The 23,005-nt window shown below is 42.5% G+C and overlaps 1 protein-coding gene across 1 annotated transcript in view; it reads right to left on the bottom strand.

Annotated features, from left to right (window-relative positions):
- The window catches only part of LOC115128763 (plectin-like), a 74,298-nt gene extending 51,389 nt beyond the window's left edge, over positions 1-22,909 (bottom strand). Inside the window, exons 1-3 of the mRNA XM_065017673.1 lie at positions 22,650-22,909; positions 8,591-8,652; positions 1,013-1,102 (exon numbers count right to left, since the gene is read on the bottom strand). Coding sequence (XP_064873745.1) covers positions 1,013-1,102; positions 8,591-8,652; positions 22,650-22,800 — 303 coding nt within the window. The 5' untranslated portion in view covers positions 22,801-22,909. The remainder of the gene's footprint in view (positions 1-1,012; positions 1,103-8,590; positions 8,653-22,649) is intronic.
- Between the last annotated feature and the right edge of the window lie 96 nt (positions 22,910-23,005).

Raw genomic sequence — 23,005 nt, 5'->3', positions numbered from 1 at the left:
TCATGTTTCTAATAAGTAACTAAAGATGACTAAATGCCTTCTAAAGCACCTACTCCACTCACATAGGTTATCAACACACAATGACTAGGCACTACCAGTAATTTACCACACAATATCCCCAAATCCATGGGAAAATACAAAAACGATCATCTTACATCTGCATTCCCTACTTAATGACCCAAATGGCACCCTATTCCCTATATAGTGTACTACTTATGAACATGGCCCATATGGTTCTGGTTAAAAATAGTGCATTATGTAGGGAATAGGGTGCAATTTGGGACACATCCCAAGTCTCTGAAAGCTCTTCAACAGATGGAAGAGGACGACGACGTTGCGGACACAGAGACAAGGAGGTGACATCAACATGCACAACCCGGCAGCCACCTGGGGGAGTGACAGATGCCACGCCCGAGGAGGCGCTATACAGTCCAGGCCCACTCACCAACCGCGAGTTCCTGACAACGTCACGCTCCCTCGGCTATCACAGCAAGACCATAGCAAGAGAAGAGGCAGAAGCAAAGGGGGCAAAGGTCAGGGCAAGAAAGGAATTAGAAAAGGAAAAACAGGGGTCAAACAAGTGCGAAAAGGTTAGAGAAGCAAATTATGAAATTTGTGTTAAATTAATGCTATGAGATATTACTTATACCAAAAACAACTTCAAATCAGTGCCATGGATAGGTTAAGTCAAATTGTGAGGCATTCTTAAGCATGTACTGTATTGTTTGTGGACCACCTACTGTATCCCAGCAAGTTTCAACACATGCAAGAAGGTGGTGAAAACAAAACCTACCAGCCCAGGTTGTGTATTACATCAAGTATAGGAAAGACTACAAAAGATCTAATGCATCATCATGACTAATTCAAATATTATAGTATAATGGACTGAAAAGCAACTGATGTGAGTAGGATGGGGGAAAGGGACAGAAGGAAATGAGAGGTTGGGAAAGAAGGTTGTAGCAGAAACAGAGGTCCTCCTTCCAGCCAGAGGGCAAACGTTACAGGGACTCACCAGTGTCTCTCCAGAGAGCACCTCCAGCAGGGAGATGAGGTTGTGTCCATCTCGGAGGTCCTCGTACAGGTCAGTGATATGCCGCTGTGCCTGGGGAGGGGAACGGTCAAGAGAGACAGTTGGAGACTATTCACAGAGAGACACAGTGGATCCATTATGGTTCAATGCACTTGAAGGGTTTCTCTGTTATCTATAAGCTGATCAGCTGTGAGGATGAGGAATGAATACTGCTTACGTACTGTAAATACTCGTGATCTAACAAGACCGGTGCTTAGAAAAGCTCTGTTCGTGAAGAAACAACACTGTTCTTGACAATATAATCAGCGATTAGGAATCAAACTGAGAGCCCTGCAATTTTCCATAATAACTAATAACCAAGATGTTTGCTATTTCTAAGTCATTCAGGCTAAAGACACTCTAGCAATCACTATTTTGGCAGACTGGAGTCCCCATTGTATTTGAAACTAAAGAAACCTCTAGTAATGTAACAGTATCTCTGTCTGTATCAGTTAGTATCTCTTGATTGTATTCACACTATACTACTCACACACAGCCAGTTTGTCTGAGAATCTGAAGATGCATTGCTTAGGTCAGTGGTTGCCAACTTTTTTGGTTACTGTACCACTAAGTGATATTTGCTCTGCCTGGAGTACCCTTAAAGTACCCCCTCATGTGCATTTTACATGTTCTATGTTCTCATGAGGCTTCTCAAGTATCCCCTGTGTATAGGCCAAGTACCCCTAGGGGTCCTAGTACCCCTGGTTGGGAACCACTGCCTTAGATGAGTGACCTTTATAGTTTACTTTAAACATTTTGATTTACAGATTGATTGATATGGGGCGGCAGGTAACCTAGTGGTTAGAGCGTTGGACTAGTAACCAAAAGGATCCAAGATCGAATCCCCGAGCTGACAAGGTAAAAACCTGTCCTTCTCCCCCTGAACAAGGCAGTTAACCCACTGTTCCTAGGCCGTCATTGTAAGTCTTAACTGACTTGCCTAGTTAAATAAAGGTAAAAATAAAACTACTTGTTTATCTTCTTATCCTAATTTGATATAAACTAATAGCTATGCAACTTATAAAAAGGGTCACACGACCTCCTGCCGTAGCAATTACAGTGACTTTGTCCAAAGCTAAACGTTTCAATGTTTTTGAGAGTTAATTTGATAATAGGGTATCTTTCATATGCCTCCTCATAAAATAGCACTTAGGCCTAAGCAATTGCCAGATTGGTTTGATGGGACATGCTCTAGTCAGCCACTTTACTCTGCAGAGAGGCTGAAGCAGCGATTACATTAGGAAGTTAAGAGAGGAGGGAAAGAGACACAGACAGGACAGAGGTTAGAGATTTAGGTGCCCGGCTAGAACGTCTAAGGAGAGGAGCAGCAAAAGAAACCCATGCAGAAAAGAATGCACGTCCACTCAGCACTCTGAACAGGCTCACAGACCGTCTGCACCTACCTCTGCTCTCCAGTGCTGATGGAAGGATGGAAAGACAGGATGAGAAACGGAGGAGAGGAAAGTAGAATGAGCAAAAAGGTGGACGTTCATTTGACTGACAGTTGGAGAGATGTTAAAAAAAGACAGGCTGTTTGGGTAAAACACAGTATTGCTGAATGCTTTTGTTTTCGTATCATGCCAATCATATGTAAAATAGTTTGTCAGAGTAAGATGTATGCACTGAACTTGAATCTATATTTCACCATAGTGAAAAAGACCATAAGAAGAGTGCGATGTCCCATTTGACTTTGCATGAACAACAGCCCTCAGGAGTGTTTGACAGGCAATGATCCACAACTAGACCTGTGTATCTCCCTCCCAGTTAATCCCATGGTCCTTTTCTGAACAAGGCCCAAACAGCCCGGGGGCAGCCAAAGCCCTGAACCACACAGGTCCACTGCATATACATGAGAGGGATTCCCTTTACAATGGAGTACCGACTCAGGACAACCGTCCCCGTGCCAGAGGATATCTACGCCCCTATCGCATGAATCGCACAGACATTTCACACAGAGTTTGACACACTTGAGTTCACAGGTGAAAAACAAAAAGAAGAAGAAGGAAATAGAGATTCCTTACTTTGACTTCTCTGGTTCAGCAATGACATGCAGTACAGCAGACTGCTGGGATGGTTTAGTTAGTTGGTTGATTCCACATTGTTTCAAATATGTGAAGTCTCACATTTTCTGTTCACTGACACTTACGCAGTCCCTATAAACAGTATATTCCACCCTCTTCTGAGGAGGGTGGGATAGCAGCAGCAACTGTCCATCCATACTGTACGAGGCCCATAGAGTCCCTTGCTAGGGACCTCAGCATTTACTGAGAGTAACATAAACATCTCTCCAAGAGAAACTAATTGAAAACTCTGTAATGTGTCCCACTAGCCAGAAACCCTCAGGGGTCCATCACTATCCACCCTGGTGCTCTCTCGCTCAGTCTGCCCACTGCAGGGCTACGTCCCAAATACCACCCTATTCTCTATATTGTGCACTACTTTTGAGCTGTGCCCTATGGGTCCTGGTCCAAAGTAGCGCACTATATAGGGAACAGGGTGCCATTTGGGACGCACCTAACAGCCCCAGAAGCCAGACTGTCTGTGGGCCAGATGTGTGCGGAACATGACCCATGCCCAAAACTCCAGCCCGCCTCGCTCTCCTTCATAGAGCTAAAGCGAGACCAGATGCTTGTGACTCATTCCCACACATAGCACAGAAATAGCATGCGTGTACGTACTGCCATTGCGCTGAGAACAAAATCAAAACTGGTACGAAAATATGTTTTTAGCACAAGTAGGGTGTTTACTTTCCACGCAGCTCCAAATCTTATTTGGGAGACGATGTGAGTCACAATGGAAATGTATGGTGCAAATCCATATTTTCCAGTAAAAGTACAGTGGTTTCCCAAGTCTTTTTTATGTAAACCAAGCTTCTGTTTGAGGAATGCCTGATGATTCATACTATTAATACAGCGCCACAGGCCTGTGTTTTCCTCTTCTTGCCATAGACACTACAACAACAGGCAACCAAAAATATGTTTTTGTGACTGCCACTATAGAAATATGACAGTGGCCTGCATGGGAACCATTGTACAGGCTCTCTAGGACATCTCAGGCCATCCGAGGTCCTTTCACTTATCAACAGTTATCATTAAGTAGACCCCTAATAGTCTGCACTTAACAAACTGCTCAAGCAGTGATAATTGTAGTAACGGATGGATGCAGTAATTTGGCCATTGGCATCGTTATACAGTATCATTATGGTACCGTCTACATCAAAAGTAGATTCAGAGATGGACGGTTGGACAGAACGTCAAATATTTGACCAAATTTGCTTCTAATCAACCTAATGGTCAACATTTGTTTTTTTCCTATCTTGCCGTTTTCAAAGTCGCTATCATGTGAACAGCTGTGGGCTTTGAGTGAACCAAGATGAGTCAAAAAACATGCTGTAATTGCAGCAATGAAATAAAAAAAACTATTTCCTGCTCATATGATCAATTGATGCATTTTCAAAAGCTTTTGTTCAACAGTTTGCCAAGAGGCAGAGAGCATGCATTAGCAAGAAGCTTTGCACCGCGTGCCCTCCAGTCAGTCAGAGTAGCGACTCATAACAGAAACATTAATCTGCGGCCACTGACAGAAAACAAGGCCCTCTGGCTACGTCCCAAATGGCACCCTATTACCTATAATAGTGCTCTACTTTTGACTAGGGCATTCGGAAAGTATTCAGACACCCTGACTTTTTCCACATTTTGTTATGTTACAGTCTTATTCTAAAATTGATTCAATTATGTATTTTCTCATCAATCTACACACAACACCACATAATGATGACGTTAAAACAGCTATTTTAGAAATGTTTGCAAATGTATTAAAAATAACAAACAGAAGTACCTTATTCAGACCCTTTGCAATGAGACTCAAAATTTAGCTCAGGTACATCCTGTCTCCATTGATCATCCTTGAGATGTTTCTAAAACTTGATTGGAGTCCACCTGTGGTAAATTCAATTGATTGGACTTGATTTGGAAAAGCACACACCTGTCCATATAAGATCCCACAGTTGACAGTGCATGTCAGAGCAAAAACCAAGCCATGATCTGGTGAAGGGTACCAAAACGTATCTGCAGCATCGAAGGTCCCCAAGAACACAGTGACCTCCATCATTCTTAAATGGAAGAAGTTTAAAACACCAAGACTCACCCTTGACCTGGGGGAGAAGGGCCTTGGTCAGGGAGGTGACCAAGTACCCGTTGGTCACTCTGACGGAGCTCCAGAGTTCCTCTGTGGAGATGGGAGAACCTACCAGAAGGACAACCATCTCTGCAGCACTCCACCAATCAGGCCTTTATGGTAGAGTGGCCAGACAGAAGCCACTCCTCAGTAAAAGGCACATGACAGCCCACTTGGAGTTTGCCAAAGACACCTAAAGACTCACAGACTATGAGAAACAAAATTCTTTGGTCTGATGAAACCAAGATTGAACTCTTTGGCCTGAATGCCAAGCATCACGTCTGGAGGAAACCTGGTACCATCCCTATGGTGAAGCATGGTGGTGGCAGCATCATGCTGTGGGGATGTTTTTCAGTGGCAGGGACTGGGAGACTTGTCAGGATCAAGGGAAAGATGAACAGAGCAAAGTACAGAGAGGTCCTTGATGAATACCTGTTCCAGAGCGCTCAGGAATTCAGACTGGGGCAAAGGTTCTCCTTCCAACAGGACAATGACCGTAAGCACACAGCCAAGACAGCGCAGGAGTAGCTTCAGGACAAGTCTCAATGTCCTTGAGTGGCCCACCCAGAGCCCGGACTTGAACCCAATTGAACACCTCTGGAGAGACCTGAAAATAGCTGTGCAGCGACGCTCCCCATCCAACCTGACAGAGCTTGAGAGGATCTGCAGAGAAGAATGGGAGACTCCCCAAATACGGGTGTGCCAATCTTGTAGTGTCATTCCCAAGAAGACTCAAGGCTGTAAGTGCTGCCAAAGGTGCTTCAACAAATGGTCTGAATACTTATGTACAGTACCAGTCAAAAGTTTGGACACACACATTTTTCTTAATTTAAAAAAAAAATGTCTACATTGTAGAATAATAGTGAAGACATCAAAACTATGAAATAACACATATGGAAACCAAAAATGTGTTAAACCTAAAAAATATTTTATATTTGAGATTCTTTAAACTAGCCACCCTTTGCCTTGATGACAGCTTTGCACACTCTTGGCATTATCTTAACCAGCTTCATGAGGTAGTCACCTGGATTGCATTTCAATTAGCAGGTGTCCTTGTTAAAAGTTAATTTGTAGAATTTATTTCCTTCTTAATGCATTTGAGCCAATCAGTTGGATTGTGACAAGGTAGGGGTAGTATAGAGAAGATAGCTCTATTTGGTAAAAGACCAAGTCCATATTATGGCAAGAACAGCTCACATAAGCAAAGAGAAATGACAATCCATCATTACTTTAAGACATGAAGGTCAGTCAGTCAGACAATTTCAAGAACTTTGAAAGTTTCTTCAAGTGCAGTCGCAAAAACCATCAAGCGTTGTGATGAAACTGTCTCTCATGAGAAACGCCACAGGAAAGGAAGACCCAGAGTTACCTCTGCTGCAGAGGATAAGTTCATTAGAGTTGCCAGCCTCAGAAATTGCTGATCCAATAAATGCTTCAGAGTTCAAGTAACAGACAAATCTCAACGTTAACTATTCAGAGGAGACTGTGTGAATCAGGCCTTCATTGTCAAATTGCTGCAAAGAAATCACTACTAAAGGACACCAATAACAAGAAGAGACTTGCTTGGCCAAGACACACGAGCAGGTGGAAATCTGTCCTTTGGTCTGATGAGTTGTTGGAGGAAATTAATGCTGGAAAAGGCACTGTTCGTCATTGTTCCTGGATGGCTGGGAGAAGTTGCTCTCGGAGGATGTGTTGGTACCATTCTTTACTCATGGCTGTGTTCTTAGGCAAAATTGTGAGTGAGCCCACTCCCTTGGCTGAGATGCAACCCCACACATGAATGGTCTCAGGATGCTTTACTGTTGGCATGAAACAGGACTGCTGGTAGCGCTCACCTTGTCTTCTCCGGACAAGCTTTTTTCCAGATGCCCCAAACAATCGGGAAGGGGAGTCATCAGAGAAAATGACTTTACCCCAGTCCTCAGCAGTCCAATCCCTGTACCTTTTGTAGAATAACAGTCTGTTTCTGATGTTTTTCCTGGAGAGAAGTGGCTTCTTTGCTGCCCTTCTTGACACCAGACCATTCTCCAAAAGTCTTCGCCTCACTGTGCGTGCAGAAGCACTCACACCTGCCTGTTGCCATTCCCGAGCAAGCTCAGAACTGGTGGTGTCCCGATCCTGCAGCTGAATCAACTTTAGGAGACAGTCCTGGCGCTTGCTGGACTTTCTTGGGCGCCCTGAAGCCTTCTTCACAACATTTGAACCGCTCTCCTTGAAGTTCTTGATGATCCGATAAATGGTTGATTTAGGTGTAATCTTACTGGCAGCAATATCCTTGCCTGTGAAGCCCTTTTTGTGCAAGGCAATGATGACGGTACGTGTTTCCTTGCAGGTAACCATGGTTGACAGAGGAAGAACAATGATTCCAAGCACCCTCCTTTTGAAGCTTCCAGTCTGTTATTCGAACTCAATCAGCATGACAGAGTGATCTCCAGCCTTGTCCTCGTCAACACTCACACCTGTGTTAACAAGAGAATCACTGACCCGATGTCAGCTTGCAATTCATCTGATCACTCTCCATAGCATTCTGGAGTATATGCAAATTGCCATCATACAAACTGCGGTAGCAGACTTTGTGAAAATGTATATCTGTGTCATTCTCGAAACTTTTGGCCACGACTGTACATGATTCCATATGTGTTATTTCATAGTTTTGATTTCTTCACTATTATTCTACAATGTAGAAAATAGTAAAAATAAAGAAAAACTATTGAATGAGTAGGTGTCCAAACTTTTAACTGGTATTGTAAGTGTGATATTTCAGTTTTTTTTTAAATTAATTAGCAACAACAAAAAAAAATCACAAACCTGTTTTTTTATTTTTATTGTGGGGGATTGTGTGTAGGTTGATGAGGGGGAAAAACAATTTAATCAATTTTAGAATAGGGCTCTATCATAACAAAATGCACTGTATAGGGAATATGGGGCCAGTTGGGATGCACACACTATCTTTACCATGTAATGAGTAAACCTTCTCTCATATTTTAGCATCATATCCTATTCCAGTTGAGAATGTTATTCATCTATCCAGATCAGAGCCACATAACACAATCACTTAGTTGCAAGTGATTTCCTCAATGAGCCTCTAAACTGGTATGTTGTCCTGTGTATCACATATGTATGTGCACTGCAATGTTATAACTCCCTTGTAGCTGCTTTCCTACAAAACTGCTGAATTAATTATGGACCCCTATAAAATACACGGATGAGATGACCACATTGAATATCAATGAGCTGAATCTAGTTGTACATGTATTCTGGGGGAACACCCCATTACAGCTTTGGTTATTGTCAAGTTTAGAGTAGATGTGGGATGTGAGGTGTTATATGTCCTCATCTTACCTTCATCAAGTGCTTGTTGACCCATTTTGTGAAGGTCTTCTTCTGTACCCGGTCCCGTTCATCTATGGGACAGAGAGAAAGTAATGGTCAATATCAACAGCATGCAGAGACTCAACTTCAAATAAGAGACCAAGAGTTATATAGCTACAGAATTCTGTCGTCTGTGAGGTAATGTCTATGGGGGATCACAAAAAGTGTGGATAGTTCATACAGTTAAGTGGGGTGGTATGCTCACATTCATAACACATTTGTCCCAAGTGCTGGATCAGAGAGGACAATAATGTAGAACAAAAAATGTATAACATAAGATGGGTGAGGGGGAGTACTTTACAGTGTTACCATTTGTTGCTCAACTGGGAAGAGCATAATACCATAGTAATACCATTCTCAGGTCTGTGTTTGATTCCACCGTGTGATTACTAACTCTAGGAGACTGTCAACGCATGTCTGATTATGGGCAAGAGTGAAAACTGTCCTGCTATCACTATCCACATCTACCAGCAGCAGACATGAGTATCAGTACCTTCCAGAGATGGCTGCCTCGCTTCGCGTTCCTAGGAAACTATGCAGTTTTTTGTTCTTTCACGTGTCATTTTTTACATTGGTACCCCAGGTAATCTTAGGTTTCATTACATACAGTCGGGAAGAACTACTGAATATAAGAGCAATGTCCACTCTCGATCAGTACGACCAGGAATATGACTTTCCCGAAGCGGATCCTGTGTTCTGCCTTCCACCCAGGACAACGGAATGGATCCCAGCCTGCAACCCAAAACAAAGACGTCGTAAAAGAGGGAAACGTAGCGGTCTTCTGGTCAGGCCCCGGAGACGGGCACATCGCGCACCACTCCCTAGCATACTACTCGCCAATGTCCAGTCTCTTGACAACAAGGTTGATGAAATCCGAGCAAGGGTAGCATTCCAGAGGAACATCAGAGACTGTAACGTTCGTTGCTTCACGGAAACATGGCTCAATCGAGAGACGCTAACGGAATTGGTGCAGCCAGCTGGTTTCTTCACGCATCGCGCCGATAGAAACAAACATCTTTCTGGTAAGAAGAGGGGCGGGGGCGTATGCCTTATGATTAACGAGACGTGGTGTGACCACAACAACATACAGGAACTCAAGTCCTTCTGTTCACCTGACTTCGATTATAATCACAGCCGTATATTTCCCCCCCCAAGCAGACACATCGATGGCCCTGAACAAACTTTATTTGACTCTTTGCACACTGGAACCCACATATCCTGAGGCTGCATTCATTGTAGCTGGGGATTTTAACGAGGCTAATCTGAAAACAAGACTCCCTAAATTGTATCAGCATATCGATTGCGCAACCAGGGCTGGTAAAACCTTGGATCATTGCTATTCTAACTTCCGCAATGCATATAAGGCCCTCCCCCGCCCTCCTTTCGGAAAAGCTGACCACGACTCCATTTTGTTGCTTCCTGCCTACAGACAGAAACTAAAACAAGAAGCTCCCGCGCTCAGGTCTGTTCAACGCTGGTCCAACCAATCTGATTCCACGCTTCAAGACTGCTTCGATCACGCGGACTGGGATATGTTCCACATTGCGTCCAACAACAACATTGACGAATACGCTGATTCGGTGAGCGAGTTCATTAGAAAGTGCATTGATTATGTCGTTCCCATAGCAACGATTAAAACATTCCCAAACCAGAAACCGTGGATTGATGGCAGCATTCGCGTGAAACTGAAAGTGCGAACCACTGCTTTTAACCAGGGAAAGGTGACCGGAAACATGACCGAATACAAACAGTGCAATCAAACAAGCTAAGCGTCAGTATAGAGACAAAGTAGAGTCACAATTCAACGGCTCAGACACAAGAGGTATGTGGCAGGGTCTACAGTCAATCACGGATTACAAAAAGAAAACCAGCCCCGTCACAGACCAGGATGTCTTGCTCCCAGGCAGACAAAATAACTTGCTCGCTTTGAGGACAATACAGTGCCACTGACACGGCCCGCAACCAAAACCGGCGGACTCTCCTTCACTGCAGCCGACGTGAGGAAAACATTTAAACGTGTTAACCCTCGCAAGGCTGCAGGCCCAGACGGCATCCCCAGCCGCGTCCTCAGAGCATGCGCAGACCAGCTAGATGGTGTGTTTACGGACATATTCAATCAATCCTTATCCCAGTCTGCTGTTCCCACATGCTTAAAGAGGGCCCCCATTGTCCCTGTTCCCAAGAAAGTTAACGTAACTGAGCTAAACGACTACCGCCCCGTAGCACTCACTTCCGTTATCATGAAGTGCTTTGAGAGACTAGTCAAGGACCATATCACCTCCACCCTACCTGACACCCTAGACCCACTCCAATTTGCTTACCGCCCAAATAGGTCCACAGCCGATGCAATCTCAACCACACTGCACACTGCCCTAACCCATCTGGACAAGAGGAATACCTATGTGAGAATGCTGTTCATCGACAACAGCTCAGCATTTAACACCATAGTACCCTCCAAACTCGTCATCAAGCTCGAGAACCTGGGTCTCGACCCCGCCCTGTGCAACTGGGTGCTGGACTTCCTGACGGGCCGCCCCCAGGTGGTGAGGGTAGGTAACAACATCTCCACCCCGCTGATCCTCAACACTGGGGCCCCACAAGGGTGCGTTCTGAGCCCTATCCTGTACTCTCTGTTCACCCATGACTGCGTGGCCATGCACGCCTCCAACTCAATCATCAAGTTTGCGGACAACACTACAGTGGTAGGCTTGATTACCAACAACGACGAGATGGCCTACAGGGAGGAGGTGAGGGCCCTCGGAGTGTGGTGTCAGGAAAATAACCTCACACTCAACGTCAACAAAACGAAGGAGATGATTGTGGACTTCAGGAAACAGCAGAGGGAGCACCCCCCTATCCACATCGACGGGACAGTAGTGGAGAGGGTAGTAAGCTTTAAGTTCCTCGGTGTACACATCACAGACAAACTGAATTGGTCCACCCACACAGACAGCGTCGTGAAGAAGGCGCAGCAGCGCCTCTTCAACCTCAGGAGGCTGAAAAAATTCTGTACTGTATACATATATACTGTACCCTATATCATCTACTGCATCTTTATGTAATACATGTATCACTAGCCACTTTAAACTATGCCACTTTGTTTACATACCCTACATTACTCATCTCATATGTATATACTGTACTCGATACCATCTACTGCATCTTGCCTATGCCGTTCTGTACCATCACTCATTCATATATCTTTATGTACATGTTCTTTATCCCTTTACACTTGTGTGTATAAGGTAGTAGTTTGGAATTGTTAGGTTAGATTACTCGTTGGTTATTACTGCATTGTCGGAACTAGAAGCACAAGCATTTCGCTACACTCGCATTGACATCTGCTAACCGCGTGTATGTGACAAATACATTTGATTTGATTGGATTTGTATACTGTTTTCCACGCAGCCTAACAAGGCACCTGATCCAAGCCTGGCAAGTCCAATGCCAAAGCAACCCAACTCTCACTTCCCTATTCAGTCTCATTCTGTACAGTAACGCAGCATTAAGATTATACAGTATAACACAGTGTCTATGGTTGAACTATAGAGACGGGCTTGAGAAAGTAAACATGGAGTACAACTCAACTGTATCAAAACACAGCCTAGCATGGGAATTTAAGCTATTATTCCTTCATAAGCCATCTGTGACTTGAGAAACAGAGTTTGATTTCATCCTCAGGATCAGCTCTTAGATCAAAGCAGATGTTGTGTGACAATGAGAAAGAACAGAACAATGTCAGGGACTGGTGAGTCACGGGGGCAGGGAAACAGAGGAGAGGATGTGCCCCACCAATGCCAAATCCCTTTACTGGTACTGCCTGTGAGTCACACATGCATGGCGTCTTGGAAAAACTGCACCAACACAGAAGTGGCATCGTGAGGCACCACACACAAGCTTTCCTGTCGTGCCAATGCAGCATCCCCATGGTAGGCAGCCAAGTCAAATCCCCCTCAGTTATGTTTTTAACAGTAAGGCTACATCCAATTGGCACTCTATTCCCTATATAGTGCACTACTTTTGACCAGGACCCATAGGAATCTGGTCAACGGTAGTGCACTATACAGGGAATTTGCGACACAGACTAAGAGTTCCACTGCTGTGACACCGACTATGATCTACAGAAGCAAAGGTCAAGGTGTAACTGAAAAAAACAAAAAAAACATTCCAGTTCAAAAAATAGCAATGGGAACTTAAATCCATTTATCCTGATTGTGTGTTCTTGGTTGAAAAGCTCATATACAGTCTGGAACACTTAACTCCGAGACATGGCTATAGCCTTTCCTAGTCTGAGAAACTGAAACAAGGCTTAAAGTTAAGGGTTAGCCTTTCCTAGTCTGAGAAACTGAAACAAGGCTTAAAGTTAAGGGTTAGCCTTTCCTAGTCTGAGAAACTGAAACAAGGCTTAAAGTTAAGGGTTAGCCTTTCCTAGTCTGAAAAACTGAAACAAGGGTTATTAGGGTTAGCCTTTCCTTGTCTGAGAAACAGACTGAGGTTAGATTAATTGGGAAGGTATCCAATCTCCTTCAAAACCTTCATAGTCTACTCCTACTGCCATAGTAATAAATAGTGCTCTCAAAAACAGCCAGACTATTTTTAGTCAGACTATTCTATTCTCTCAGCAAACATGTATTTAGCAGTGGTGGAAAAAGTATACAATTGTCATACTTGAGTAAAAGTAAAGATACCTTAATAGAAAATGACTCAAGTAAAAGTGAAAGTCACCCAGTAAAATACTACTTGAATAAAAGTCTACAAGTATTTGGTTTTAAATATACTTAAGTATCAATAGTAAATGTAATTGCTAAAATATACTTAAGTATCAAAAGTAAAAGTATAAATAATTTCTAATTGCTTATATTAAGCAAACGGCATCATTTTATATAAATGTTTTATTTACAGATAGCCAGGGGCACATTCCATCACATAATTTACAAATGAAGTGTGTGTGTTTAATTAATCTGCCAGATCAGAGGCAGTATGGATGACCAGATATGTTCTCTTGATAAGTGCGTAAATTGGACCATTTTCCTGTCCCGCTAAGCATTGAAAATGTAACGTGTACTTTTGGGTGTCAGTGAAAATGTATGTAAAAAGTACATTGTTTTCTTTGGGAATGTAGTGAAGTAAAAGTAAAAATAGTCAAAAATATAAATAGTAAAGATACCACAAAAAAATATATATATTTACTTAAGTACTTTACACCACTGGTATTTAGTTATGGTCCACAACCTTATGTTTTAATTGGCTTGTCCTAAAGTAATCTGCTAAAGTAAACTTGAGTGACACTTTAATAAACCAATAAGGCTGGACAAAGCCAGTGACACATAAAGGGGTGTGACATAACATGGCAGTGCTGTGACAGTAATGGACAATGCCCCTGTTTGTATATTTGACTTACATGAAACAAACTAACTTGGACTAGTTGTTTATAATTACATAGACATAAACTGTCATATCTGCCGACAGTTGGGTAATCGCAGGTAATCCTACGCAATACAATCTAACAAGCGAAAGCTAAATATTTCAACAGTCACATAATTTGAGGAATTCATAACTCGGGAAAAAACATCAGTTACTCAATCAAATAAAAGCTCAATAAAGTGAAGCATTTCTACCAGATGAAACCAAGCAAAGATCTGTCTTTCTTTTTGATAAAAATGAAAACGCCAACTAGACTAGTCAAAACTATTAGACACCATGATAATTCTACCTTTCCTTCCATCGGTGGCCTTGAGCATCCCCTGGTAGTAGTATCCGTCAGTGAAGACCCTGTCACTTCCCACACTGTCACTGGAGTAGGTTCTGTAAACCGGCTGCATTGACATCCCACTGTCAGGTAGGTGCAGTTAACTCAGAGAAGTAACAGTAACAAATACTGTTTGTAAGGTTACTCTGTCTAGTCTCTGAGACTTCTGCTTCTCTTTACTGCTCAAAACGCCGCTTCATAAAGAGCGTGTAGTCAAGTGGGTGTGTTCTAGCTCAAGACTGCCCCTGCACATGCCTTCTCTCCCCTTTATCCCTCTCTCTTTCCCCTCTCTGTTCTCACTCTCTTGAGACTTTTTTTCCCTCTTGCTTTTGCAAAATGCATGCCTGCAGGCTACAATGTCAGGGCCTGTCATTCACTGCTCTGTGTTGTGTGTACTGAAAGGGAACATCCCATATCCTTCCAGCCCAGCCCACCCTGGCCAAACCTCTGCCTAGCTGGGCATCTCCCTGCGGGAACAGATAAGGAGGCTTACAGCTAGACAGATTTACTAGAGAAAAATACAGAACCACAGGTTTCCCCCCTGGAAGAAATGTTTTTGTTAAAAGCTCCATAGAAATAATTGTGAAGGTTTCGTATCCATACACAGTTTTCATGAAAATACTGATGCGCTTCACCTGCTAGACAGTGTATTCTGCTTAATCCTATTCCAACGACTTGACAAACTTTCACAGGACAGCCAAAAGAGCTTTTGATTTTCTGAAAAACAGCAAACAGTAAACGGAAGAAAAACAATCCTAGATGAGTGGACATTCCCCCATTCTTACTCATGAAGGAAAGGTTTAGGAATGAATGCTATTCAATGACTACAGCTCAGCGTTCAACACAACAATACCCTCAAAGCTCATCACTAAGCTGACGATCCTGGGAATAAACACCTCACCAACTAACTAGAATGTTCCAAACACACCAAGGCAGTCGTGAAGAGGGCACGACAAAGCCTTTTCCCCCTCAGGAAACTGAAAATATTTGGCATGGGTCCTCAGATCCTCAAAAGGTTCTACAGCTGCAACATCGAGAGCATAAGTCTGGTTGCATCACTACCTGGTATGGCAATTGCTTGGCCTCCGACCGCAAGGAACTACATAGAGTAGTGTGTACCATCCAGTACATCACTGGTGCTAAGCTGTCTGCCATCCAGGACCTCTACACCAGGCAGTGTCAGAGGAAGGCCCAAAAAATTGTCAAAGACCCCAGCCATAGACTGTTCTCTCTACTACCACATGGCAAGCGGTACCGGAGTGCCAAGTCTAGGATGAAAAGGCTTATCAACAGTTTTTACACCCAAGCCATAAGACTCCTCAACAGGTAATCAAATGGCTACCAGGACTATTTGCATTGTGTCTCCCCCCAACCCCTCTTTTATGCTACTGCTACTCTCTGTTCATCATACTGTATATGCATAGTCACTAACCATATCTACATGTACATACTACCCCAATCAGCCTGACTAACCGGTGTCTGTATGTAGCCTCACTACTTTTATAGCCTCGCTACTACTATTTTTCACTGTCTTTTTACTGTTGTTTTATTTCTTCACTTACCTATTGTTCACCTAACACCTTTTTCGCACCATTGGTTAGAGACTGTAAGTAAGCATTTCACTGTAAGGTGAACTACACCTGTTGTATTCGGCGCATGTGACAAATAAACTTTGATTTGGCCATACAACCATATAGTAACAGTCCACTAGAATCTGTTATAGCCACTCAGGGCTCCATGCGTTCTGGCCAGTGGTAAGTGTGTGGTGAGAGAGAGGAAGAGTGTACATGCAACTAAAACTACCACAGCCCACGCTGAATGAAAGGCCTGTATTATAGCAGACCAGACCAGGGTATAGTACAAGGCAATGGAAATAAGTCATCAGGCAATACATCAAATGGCACAATCACAAGGGAACCCTTAATTATGAACGGTCTGTTTCCATCAGTACAGAATTAGAGGGAAACCTCCATCAAGAAATGTTTTCATCAAGGAGTCAGTACACAGTGGAGTGTTGACTCGGAGCAGACTCCAAGTCTGTGTCCCAAATACCACCCTATTCCTTATATAAGGAAGCCAGTGTCTGAATTTAATGGAAGACATCAAAACAATAGTGTTTTGGTGCTGTGAGTGTGCCTCACTAGATAAAAACATCCCATATGTCCATAACTAACAAATGTATATATCTGGTGAAAGTTGAAACTGGACATGGACTTCACTCAGAAGACAGTTATGATGATTTGGAGGGGTCAAGGCCATAGCACAAGTCCAGGCAGACATGCTAGCGGGCGGCAGAAAGCCCCCTTCTCCCTTCACAGGTCTCCACAGGTGTGTTGCATAGCACCCAAATACCTCTTACACCTTCAACCCTCTAGACCATATATATTTCTCTTTCAAAGGGGACATTCATGATCATGAAGAAGAGCAGAGAGAATACTTTGGATGCCTGCTTAAGACACTGGCTTGTTTGGGCTTGAGTAGTGGGAAGTGATGACACTGCTCTTCTGCCAAGTCCTGTATCTCCGCAGGGCAGGTAAATTTAGAAAGCATGAAAAGAGCATATACTGTTGAAGTGGAAGTTTACATCCACTTAGGTTGGAGTCATTAAAACTCGTTTTTCAAACACTTCACAAGTTTCTTGTTAACAAACTATAGTTTTGGCAAGTCGGTTAGGACATCTACTTTGTGCACAACACAAGTCATTATTTCACTTATAATTCACTGTATCACAATTCCAGTGGGTCAGAAGTTTACATACACTAAGTTGACTGCCTTTAAACAGTTTGGAAAATTCCAGAATATGATGTCATGGCTTTAGAATCTTCTGATAGGATAATTGACATCATTTGAGTCAATTGGAGGTGTACCTGTGGATGTATTTCAAGGCCTACCTTCAAACTCAGTGCCTCTTTGCTTGACATCATAGGAAAAACAAAATAAATCAGACATAGAAATTGTAGACGTCCACAAGTCTGGTTCATCCTTGGGAGAAATTTCCAAAACGCCTGAAGGTACCACGTTCATCTGTACAAACAATAGTATGCAAGAATAAGCACCATGGGACCAAGCATTCGTTATACCGCTCAGGAAGGAGACACATTCTGTCACCTAGAGATGAACGTACTTTGGTGCGAAAAGTGCAAATCTATCCCAGAACAACAGCAAAGGTCCTTGTGAAGTTGCTGGAGGAAACAAGTACAAATGTATCTATATCCACAGTAAAACTAGTCCTACATCGACATAACCTGAAAGGCCGCTCAGCAAGGAAGAAGCCACTGCTCCAAAACCGCCATAAAAAAGCCAGACTACAGTTTGCAACTGCACATGGGGACAAAGATCGTACTTTTTGGAGAAATGTCCTCTGGTCTGATGACACAAAAATAGAACTGTTTGGCCATAATGACCATCGTTATATTTGGAGGAAAAAGGGGGATGCTTGCAAGCCGAAGAACACCATCCCAACTGTGAAGCATAGGGGTGGCAGCATCATGTTTGTGGGGGTGTTTTGCTGCAGGAGGGACTGGTGCAGTTCACAAAATAGATGGCATCATGAGGTAGGAAAATTATGTGGATATATTGAAGCAACATCACAAGACATCAGTCAGGAACTTAAAGCTTGGTCGCAAATGGGTCTTCCAAATGGACAAAGTCAAGGTATTAGAGTGGCCATCACAAAGCCCTGACCTCAATCCCATAGAAAATGTGTGGGTAGAACTGAAAAAGCTTTTGCGAGCTAGGCCTACAAACCTGACTCAGTCACACTAGCTCTGTCAGGGGGAATGGGCCAAAATTCATCCAACTTATTGTGGAAAGCTTGTGGAAGGCTACCCGAAACATTTGACCCAAATTAAACAATTTAAAGGCAATGCTACCAAATACTAATTGAGTGTATATAAACTTCTGACCACTGAGAATGTGATGAAAGAAATTAAAGCTGAAATAAATCATCTCTACTATTATTCTGACATTTCACATTGTTAAAATAAAGTGGTGATCCTAACTAACCTATGACAGGGAATGTTTACTCTGATTAAATATCAGGAATTGTGAAAAACTGAGTTTAAATGTATTTGGCTAAGGTGTACAGTGGGGCAAAAAAGTATTTAGTCAGCCACCAATTGTGAAAGTTCTCCCACTTAAAAAGATGAGAGAGGCCTGTAATTTTCATCATAGGTACACTTCAACTATGACAGACAAAATGAAAAAGAAAAACTCCAGAAAATCACATTGTAGGATTTTTAATGAATTTATTTGCAAATTATGGTGGAAAATAAGTATTTGGTCAATAACAAAAGTGTGTCAATACTTTGTTATATACCCTTTGTTGGCAATGACAGAGGTCAAACATTTTCTGTAAGTCTTCACAAGGTTTTCACACACTGTTGCTGGTATTTTGGCCCATTCCTCCATGCAGATCTCCTCTTTAGCAGTGATGTTTTGGGGCTGTTGCTGGGCAACACGGACTTTCAACTCCCTCCAAAGATTTTCTATGGGGTTGAGATCTGGAGACTGGCTAGGCCACTCCAGGACCTTGAAATGCTTCTTACAAAGCTACTCCTTCGTTGCCCAGGCGGTGTGTTTGGGATCATTGTCATGCTGAAAGACCCAGCCACGTTTCATCTTCAATGCCCTTGCTGATGGAAGGAGGTTTTCACTCAAAATCTCACGATACATGGCCCCATTCATTCTTTCCTTTACACGGATCAGTCGTCCTGGTCCCTTTGCAGAAAAACAGCCCCAAAGCATGATGTTTCCACCCCCATGCTTCACAGTAGGTATGGTGTTCTTTGGATGCAATTCAGCATTCTTTGTCCTCCAAACACGACAAGTTGAGTTTTTACTAAAAAGTTATATTTTGGTTTCATCTGACATTCTCCCAATCTTCTTCTGGGTCATCCAAATGCTCTCTAGCAAACTTCAGGCGGGCCTGGACATGTACTGGCTTAAGCAGGGGGACACGTCTGGCACTGCAGGATTTGAGTCCCTGGCGGCGTAGTGTGTTACTGATGGTAGGCTTTGTTACTTTGCTCACCGTTCTTGTGATCATTTTGACCCCACGGGTGAGATCTTGCGTGGAGCCCCAGATCGAGGGAGATTATCAGTGGTCTTGTATGTCTTCCATTTCCTAATAATTGCTCCCACAGTTGATTTCTTCAAACCAAGCTGCTTACCTATTGCAAGATTCAGTCTTCCCAGCCTGGTGCAGGTCTACAATTTTGTTTCTGATGTCCTTTGACAGCTCTTTGGTCTTGGCCATAGTGGAGTATGGAGTGTGACTGTTTGAGGTTGTGGACAGGTGTCTTTTATACTGATAACAAGTTCAAAACAGGTGCCGTTAATACAGGTAACGAGTGGAGGACAGAGGAGCCTCTTAAAGAAGAAGTTACAGGTCTGTGAGAGCCAGAAATCTTGCTTGTTTGTAGGTCACCAAATACTTATTTTCCATCATAATTTGCAAATTCATTCATTAAAAATCCTACAATGTGATTTTCTGGATTTTTCCTTCTCATTTTGTCTGTCATAGTTGAAGTGTACCTGTGATGACAATTACAGGCCTCTCATCTTTTTAAGTGGGAGAACTTGCACAATTGGTGGCTGACTAAATACTTTTTTGCCCAACTGTATGTATACTTCCGACTTCAACTGTATACACCTAAGCCAAATACATTTAAACTCAGTTTTTCACAATTCCTGACATTTAATCCTAGTAAAAATTCCCTGTCTTAGGTCAGTTAGGATCACCTGTATTTATATATATATATATATGAGAATTCAAAAAGGAAATGTAACTATTGAATATGAACAGACACACCCTCCCCTGCATGCAGATACAATGCCAAGACATGAGAGATGTGATAGCAGTTTTATTATGACTGCTTAGGTGGGAGGAGATGCCTGACACTCGATAGTACATTCCTGCTCAGGGTGTAGGTGTGCGGTACCCACCCTCCCTACAGATGGGGAGCCTCCTTTCCATGATAACACACCAATGGCTCCATCTCAACTCCACCGACCCACCAAATCTCTCTGCATGCGATGGCCAACAGTAATGAGGATGGGAATTTTAAGAAAACCCCAAGAGATAATATGTTCACACACAGCTGGTTCTGATTTATGATGTAGGAATGCTATGAATCTTGGGGAGCTCCCTAAACAAGGCCAAGGTATTGAAGCCCGTGGGCATCGGAGGGCAGAAAATACTAGCTAGTAAAATTCACTACTGTCATTGTTATTGCTGCAGCACAGTCTCTTGGCTCCGCAATATTTGAGTTGGAATTGAATCTTAGAGCATATATGTGCCCCTGGTTTTTCATGAAAAAAAAAAAAAAACTCCAGTACCCAAACTATATTCTCATCTCGTATATTATACATGCGTTATGTATCCAAAACTACCACACAATCCTGTGACTCAAAAAAAGCCACATGTGACATTGATCGGCCCACACACAAACATTTATTTTAAACATGGTTGTATGCTGTATACAAAAATCTGATGTGTTGCATATTTTATTTATTAATGTTTAATTTTAATCATGTGTAAAAACTGCACACTTCCTAAATGCATCCTTCTCCAAATATACTGCAAGGAACAGATCTCAAATACTAGTATATTAGTATGGAAGACCATTAGTTTGGAAGAGGTCTATTGAGGACGGTCATTTTTAATGAGTGTAATTGATTGACTGTTTTATGAGGTCGTTTTGTTGGAAAATGTTGTTGCCCGTTTTCCCCGAGTAGGATAGAATACTGCACCTGAAACAGACTATTCCTTTAAGGGATACTATGGTTGGTGCATGTGCCTTTGTGTCTCTTAATGTGCTTAAAAAATATATATATGTGGTGGTTATTGTTGCATGTCCTGTCATTGACGATGCACGCTGTGTTAAAGCAATTTCCCAAATTGAGATTAATAAAGTAATACTCTCTACTCTACTATAATCTCTCTACGCTCTCATATTTCAAGAATGATGAGGCCAAATTGTATCCCAGGCATAAGTGAGTGGAATTAGCTGTCTCCCTCTTCTGTTGAAAACAAGGCACTACAGAAACATGCCCTGTTGATCAGAAATTTTTATTGACAGAATGAAGAATTTCAACAACAAAAAAATCATCAAGCTAATCAGGGTTAATTAAACTTGAACTAAATTCCCCCTCTTAACTTTATTTCAATACTTTTTATTGAGTCGTCCAAAGACAGTTTATCCTTACACCATAAAGAAACCATTGATGTTTAGCTGTAACCTGTTCCTCTGCAGTGTCTAGTCTACCACCTAATCAGCATTATGACTACTAACATCCTAGGTCAACATTTAGTAGAGTTCTGGCAAATGTTATTCGACAGTCATGCAAGACTGTGGAAAAATGAAACGTGAGAGCTGTTTCCAGGACAACAGAACAAAACACAAAGGAAGCGGGAGCCCCTTAACTAGATTTATAGATGTGTGGTTTTGTCCAAAAACCTCTGGAGCACCAGAAAGCCTGAGTCTGATAGAGCCTGAGTCCGTGGGGAAAGGGGGCAAAAACAAAAGGCCAAAGGCTGCGTGTGCGAAACACATTCCGGGCATATTTTTAAAACTTTGCAACTACTTACTACTTTGCAACTACTTATCATGTTAACAAACCCTTCCCCTAACCCCTAGCTTAGCTAATGTTAGCCACCGTCTCATTTATTTAGCAAATATTGTACGGATTGCAATTCATAACATATCATACGAATTGTAATTTGTAACATATCATACGAAATGGATGATGGACATCCACAAACTACTACATACCACACGAAATGTAACATGCCATACTAATTGGAGTGTCTCAGACTGACATTTACTATGTTACCTCTACCCCAGAGTCCAGGTTGTACTGTTATGCATTGGTCGACTTGCACGGGAATCATATAATCAACATACTATTTCAGACACACTAGTGAAAGTCACATACCATGAACAACACACACTGTAGGTCTAGATAAGAAGCTGACTGGTTTTTCACAAAAATAATAAAGCACTTTGTCATATAGTAACACCGCAATTATAACAATACACTCTATATAACTTGTATTTTAATATTACTGCAGATATTACTTATAAGTTACTTATAAGGTTATTCTGAGAAGTCTAATTTTACAGTTGTGCTACCCTGAACCAAGTCCTTTACAGTCTTGTTTACTAATGATGGCATGGAATAGGTTAACGTTATCTGCCCGAACCAACGCTTCCCTGCCAGATCTCCTCCTCTCCAGTCCAGTAGTGCTGTATTGACGGAGTGTTGGACACTGCTTACCTGCGCAACACATTCTGCTGTACAAATGGGACCCCACTTCTCCACAGCTCATTTCATTGATGTAATTTGCACGTCCATAAATAATGTCCTGTTCGAAACCGCCATACCGAAAAGACACAGCGGCGGTACGAGTATCTTGAGCGTTCGCCATACCAAAACGGAGCACCCAGAAAGTTGTGTCGCGCGCGCACTCTGCTTTTGTCGAAAGAAGTGCCCGTGGAACTACGCGGCGTTCGAAACAAACGGTGTCTTTATTTTCTCTCTTTTCAACATACAATGAAAAAACAAGGGGCTGTCGTATTAAGTTACAATGAGTCAAATCTTCACGTTCTGAAGCCCAGCCCACATGATTTTGT

The sequence above is a fragment of the Oncorhynchus nerka genome, linkage group LG4, assembly GCF_034236695.1.
Source record: "Oncorhynchus nerka isolate Pitt River linkage group LG4, Oner_Uvic_2.0, whole genome shotgun sequence".
In the NCBI taxonomy this organism is placed as follows: domain Eukaryota; kingdom Metazoa; phylum Chordata; class Actinopteri; order Salmoniformes; family Salmonidae; genus Oncorhynchus; species Oncorhynchus nerka.
Note: the sequence above shows the minus strand (reverse complement) of the source record. Positions and strands in the feature narration are given on the sequence as shown.